The 5,910-nt window shown below is 58.5% G+C and overlaps 1 protein-coding gene across 1 annotated transcript; it reads left to right on the plus strand.

Moving 5' to 3' along the window:
- Positions 1-1,454: 1,454 nt before the first annotated feature.
- Positions 1,455-3,398, plus strand: ATP6V1FNB (ATP6V1F neighbor). The gene is made up of 2 exons (XM_044430545.1): positions 1,455-1,908; positions 3,289-3,398. Exons 1-2 carry the CDS (start codon positions 1,455-1,457, stop codon positions 3,396-3,398), a joined length of 564 nt encoding a protein of 187 aa, XP_044286480.1.
- Positions 3,399-5,910: the final 2,512 nt, after the last annotated feature.

The raw sequence follows: 5,910 nt of genomic DNA on the forward strand, positions 1-5,910 counted from the left end.
CACAATTGTGGCCATCTCCCCACTCGGGGGTGGGAAGAGATGGCCGTGATCATGGTCGTCACCCAATGCAGAGTTTGCGACCCGAGTTAAGATTTTTATGAAATTTTTGTTTGTGACCCGATTTGGTCGTGAACTGAAGCGTTTTTGAGCTGAGGTACCACTGTAAAAAAAAGCTTGGGAAAATACAGGGGGTCCATCCATCACCACCACCATGGGCACCTCCTCCTCCTCTTCCTCCTGGCGTGTTCTCTCTTTCAGCAAAGTTGTTCTTTGTGTGTAGGAGACGAGGCTGCTGTTGGCCAAAGGAGCGCTCTGCTTTCTCCAGGATCGGGGCCGGAGCTGCATACTGTGAAAAACAGCTTTGGGGAAAGTTACAGGATGGCTTTGCCTCTTGGTACAGTTTGTCTGTGAACCTGCAACAGGGCACAGGCTGTGAAAAACTGGCCCCTTCTGCTTTCAAATTCTGCATTTGCATTTTCTTTGGAAATGGCTAAAGATCTCCTTAGCGTTCTGTGTCCTGAGAGCTTAAAACTGGACAACAAGCTACTGAAAAGCTGCTCACGCACTTGAGGCACAATCCCAAAAACACCCCGCAACTCCCAGCATTCCCCATGGCTGGCTGGGGAATGCTGGGGGTTGCGGCACCTGTTTTGACTAAACAGGCATGGGATCGCTTCCTTCATTAGACATGAAGGGTGGCTCCTGGCTCTTTTAGGATTCAGACGGACCGGGAGGAGGCCAAGGAGAACGAAAGCACACAAGCTGCTTGCTTAGGCTCAGCGAGGGCTTCTCCGGCTGCTGCTCCGGCCAGGCCAGGCCTGCTGAGGCTGAGAAGGGGGGCTGCGTGGGAGGCCGAACGCTGCCGCCGGTCCACGCCATGCATCGCCACGCTGCTGCTCGGGGCTGGGTCCCCCGTGCCGGCTCCCCTGCCTCAGCGCACCTGGCTGTGGCTCGACACAGCCTCCTCCAGCCCCGCACCCTCCGACACGCTGGGCCACAACTCCCATTTTCCCCAGCCGTCCTGGGATGATGGGGTCGCAGGCCAGCCCATCTGGAGTGCTGGGCTCATGCGTTAAATGCCACCCGGCCCTTCGCCGGCTGCCAGAGACGCCAAGCGTCCCGTCACCCGAGTTCAGGACGATGCTGCGCGGAGGGTTTGGCTGTCCTGCTGCCCCCGCCTCGCGGGCCTGCCCCCTCGATCCGGGTCCGCCCATTGGAGCAGGGCGGCCTCTGAGCTCACAGGGGCTGCTATGGCAGCTGTGAGGGGAGGGCTGCCAGGCGTGCGGCCCACTCGAGACCCCCAGCCAGGGCCAGGGCCAGCCAGGGCTGCTCCCACCCGAGTCACTGCTTGGCACTGCCGGGCGGCGCTGCAGTGGGGAAGGAGGGGCAGCCGAAGGAGCCGGTCGGGTGGTAGCGTTTCCAGTGGGTGCTGCGGCGTCCTCCGCCCCCCAGCCATGGCGCGGCCGTTGAACATGGACACGCTGCAGCAGAACTTCTGGAAGGAGGAGTACCTGAAGGAGGTGATGCTGCGCTTCGGCTGGCACCGCAAGTACGGGGCCCTCGTCAAAGCCAAGCAGGAGAGCCAGCGGGAGCGCCACAAAAGGGGCGTGGGGGCCACCCTCCAGCTCCCCTCCGTCCAGGCCCCCCCGCCCGTGAAGCCCAGCTCCCCTCCCCAGGCGCCGGCCCCCGGGAGGCTGCCCCGGGAGCGCGACCTGACCGGGCTGGACGCCACGATCCTGGAAGCGGAGATGCGGCCGGCGCCCCGGGAGGTGCGTGCCCTGCTGTACCAGGGCATCTCCCACGAGAACGAAGGCCGCTCCTGCTACCTGAAGACCCGCCTCCTCCTCCCGCCGGAGGACAAGTACACCTTTCCCGTCACCACCAACTTCAACTACGGCTGGCAGATGGGTGAGTGGGGAGGGGCTGGGCAGAGTGCCGAGGGCGAGGGGCCCGGACTGGTCCAGTTCTGCAGGTGGGCTTCCCTCCCAAGCCAGCAGAACCGAAACTGCTCCACAAAGGCATTTCACCACTGCTAGTCTTTCGGGTTGGCGATGCGCTCACAGGTCTCCAAAGGGCATCCCGTTTCATTCTGTAATCGCTGTGGAGAGGAGCTGGAGTGGCTGGCAGGTCCCCCTCTTATCCCGGGGCGTGTTTCTCCATGGGCTCCAAACACTGAGCTTGGGGAAGGTCAAACACGGCATCGTGAAATGGCCCTTCTCCTGGTGCCACCGCGACGAAAGCCTTAACCCGGTTCTCAAACATCGACTCCCTGACTTGTCAGTGTCCTCCAGAAATTTTTCAATTTTCCTGCGCAGAAATGCTTCTAGGCTGCCCCGTGAGAAGCATCAGGAGAATAAGCCTGCCCTTTTAAAGAGACCCCGGAACCGGAACGGCCTCTTTGGCACCCCTGCCTCACTGTGCGGTCATCCGAAACTCAGCAGGCTCAGCTGCTCTGCAGGGGTGACGAGAGCAGCAACGGAAGGCAGAGGCTTCTGCCCAGCTGTCACCCAATTTTGCCAGGAAATTAAGAAGTTATTGGCCACCTGCTTTATTTTCAAATAAGAACAGGGAGGTATATAGATGCACAGCACAAAAGCCCCTGTAATGCTCCTGAGATGTTACTGTGCCAGCAACTATCATCCAATTCGGACCAAGAGAAGAAATTGTGACAACCATTTTTAACTTTTCAGGGTGATCAGTGAGAAACGCAAAGATCTGGGGCAGAGATCCTTCTCTGGGGGATCTCCTTGAAGGAGATTAGGAGGTGGCTACCTGGAGAAGGGCCTTCTCTGTGGTGGTTATGGAATATGTTCCCCGGTTATGGAATATGTTCCTCAAAGAGGTATGCCTGGCACCGTCACTTTATTCTTTTCAGTACTAGGCTGAAACATTTTTATTTTCCCAATGCTGTAAGGTTTGATTGTCATTTTAATATGGGTTTTATGGCTAGAAATCAATTAGGAAGCTGCTTTTTATTTTGTTTTATTCTGCTTTACTGTCAAACCATCCTGAGACTTTGGTAGTGGACGGTATAAAAACGTTTTAAATAAATAGACACGAAGCATCACATTTCTGAGCTTCAACTCAGTGCCAAGTTAAAACGGACTGACTTTAAATCAGTCCAAGCAATAGTGGACTCTTTCGAAGCACCGACTCGAAATCTACGTTCCAGCGAGGGGCTGGTGCCCCCATAATCCTGGGCTGAGGAAACGCTTCGTGTCCACCCCAAGAAGGGCAGCTGGGGGGCAGAGGCCCTGCCAGTACAGTTCCACTCCTGTGTCTCCCCAGGGAAGATGGCCGGCGCCCACGTGGCCCCCACACCCAAGACCCGCATCGAGAGCTTCTTCCGCAAGAACGGGGCTTTCTCCCTGCTGAACCCACGGGACGTGGCCCTTTGAGCAAGGCATGTTCAGCTAATAAAACCCAGACTATCTATCACCCGAGTCGCTCCTCCTGTGCCTTTCGTTGGCTTGCGGCTTAGCGGGGTGAGTTGCGATGGGCACCACGCAGGGACCTTGCTGGGTTTCGGGCAGGGCAGGAGCTGGGGGGTCGGCGTGGTCCCCGAGGTGGGGCCGCTGGGTCTTGCAAGCCTAATGCATCTTGGATGGGTAGAGGAGGGGCGTCTCGCCTGGATTTGTCGTGCTCCCCGATCTGCATGGCTAGCCGAAGGACGCGCCAGGTGGCTGTCCGTGCAGCAGCCCCGGTGAAGCCTCCTGGCACGGACGCACGGCGCACGCGGGCCGGTGAGGGAAGCTGCCCCAGGCAGCATGTTCCCTTCTGACAAAGGCATTCAAAACGCGAGGCTGCGCTGCCTTCCTGTCCAGAAAACTAGCCACGGCCTCAGCGTGGCAGCCGCCTTCGTAAAGTGAATTTGCACAGCTAAGTCTGGGCAAAGATGGGGGAGGTGGACACACAGCTTGGCATACAATCAATATCCACCCACCCGCAACTCCAAAAGCCGGCGCTAAGGTTTTTACAATTATTATTTTTTATTTTGTGCTTTGAAATCAAAAGCCAAACAAAAGGAAAGGAGGAGAAAGATAAAACATCTTGCAATTTTCTTTCATGCAACTTAAGTAAATCTCTGGCATGAATACATAGCTATTATATACTTTATGTATTGTGTATGTAACAAGCAACGCTACTTTTAATAACATGGCCGGTAACCAAAAGCTGGCTGGACTGGGCACTCCACTGCCCCCAGCTGTGCAGACCCTTCTGCAGAATGTCTGAGCTCGGGGGTCTGGAAGCAGCCTCTGACTGCAGGCGGGCCCCAGCACGGCCAGCAGGGTGGGGGTCCCAGGGTGGGGTCCCCCCTCCGCTCACGCATCTCCCAGCTGCTTCGCCTCCGGGCTCTCCTCCCGCGGGGTCACCAGTGGGTGCAGCAGCTCCTGGAACCCCAGCGTGTTCCTGTGGGGCAGAGAGAGGGTGTGGCTGGGCTCCGGCAGGTTTCTGCTGAAAGGGGAAATGGGGCCAGGACCGGGGTGGCTCCAGACGCCCATTGGTGTTGGGCCGAGACCTCTGTCGCCCCGGAAGCGGTTGCCTGGGGGGGGCATTTTGTGGGTGTGGGAGAACCCTCCTTTCTTGGTGGCAAGACTCTAACTTGGGGGGAAGAGGGTAGGGAGGAGGGTCCGCCCTCTGGCAAGTCTCTCGGCTTTTGGCAGGAGGCAGGACGGGCTCCCGCTGATCAAGCCGGGCCGCTCGTGGGCCCCCGACCTACTGACGGTCAGCGGTTTGGGCAGCTGCCGCTCTGCCGCCCCCGGCCCACCCCACCCCCCGCCTCCCCTCACCTCTGCCTCTTGACCTGCATGACATAGGTCCGCTCTCGCTTCACCTTCTCCAGGTGGCGCTTCACGGCCGTCTTCTGCCCGGCTTGGTCCTGCTGGAGAGGGAGGGCAGCGTGAGACCAGTGCCCTGCACAGGACGGGGGGGGGGGGCGCAAAGGGGTTCTGCCCGTGGGCCGGGACTTGTGTGTGGTCCAAGCAGGCCGGGGGGGGGGGGTGCTGTATGCACACCAGCGCACGCTCACACGCACACGCTGACTCCTTGCAGACGAGTCCGCACAGGACCTGCTGCTGGAGGTGGGAAGCGGGAAAGGGCCCTTCCCGGGCCGGAGGAGGACGGTGCCACGGCGGCTGAGCCTCCCCGGCCGCTGGGCTGGATCTTGACCTGCACGGCCACGCGGCACACGGGGGCTGCAGCGGTGAAGGGGCTTTCCAGGTGGGGGAGACGTCTGGAGTGGGGCGGATGCGGGGGGGGGGGGTTTGCTGTCATAGGTCATCGTGTTTGGCGGGTCTTTAAAAAAGGACTGGGCCAGCCCCCATTAGAAATGTTTTTGAGATTGCACCTCCTTTACAAAACCGCAAGGCACCGTCTCCCAGGGGGCTCCTGCTGTGATCCTAGAACAGTGCTGACGAACCTATGGCACGGGTGCCCCAGCAGGCGCACAGAGCCCTCTCTGTCGGCAAGCGAGCCCAGTCGCCCAGCAGCCGAGCATCAGATAACAGCGCACATAGGGGCCATGCGCACGCTCGGAAAGGAGTAGTGGTGCCAGGCGATGACGTCACAGGCCGCGACTCATTAGCCGTGACTCGTCCGAGGTTTCACATGGCTGGTCAGTGCAGTACAAAGGATGGCTGGATAGATATTTGCTTGGACTGGCTGTGGGTTGTTTTTTCTAAACTAAAACCTCAGTCTTCAGGTTTTATTGCAGTGTTGGCACTTTGCGATACATAAGTGGGTTTTGGGTTGCAGTTTGGGCACTCCATCTCTAAAAGGGTTGCCATCACTGGGTTGGAGTTAGAAAAACGAGGTGTCCTGGCATCAAGGACAGCTTTTTCAAAACTGTCCTATTTTCAATGGAAATTTACCCCTCTATTAGGGTTAGGGGTGTGCAGCAGGGTGGGGTTA

The sequence above is a fragment of the Varanus komodoensis genome, unplaced genomic scaffold, assembly GCF_004798865.1.
Source record: "Varanus komodoensis strain SLA01 unplaced genomic scaffold, ASM479886v1 scaffold1, whole genome shotgun sequence".
Classification (NCBI taxonomy): Eukaryota; Metazoa; Chordata; class Lepidosauria; order Squamata; family Varanidae; genus Varanus; species Varanus komodoensis.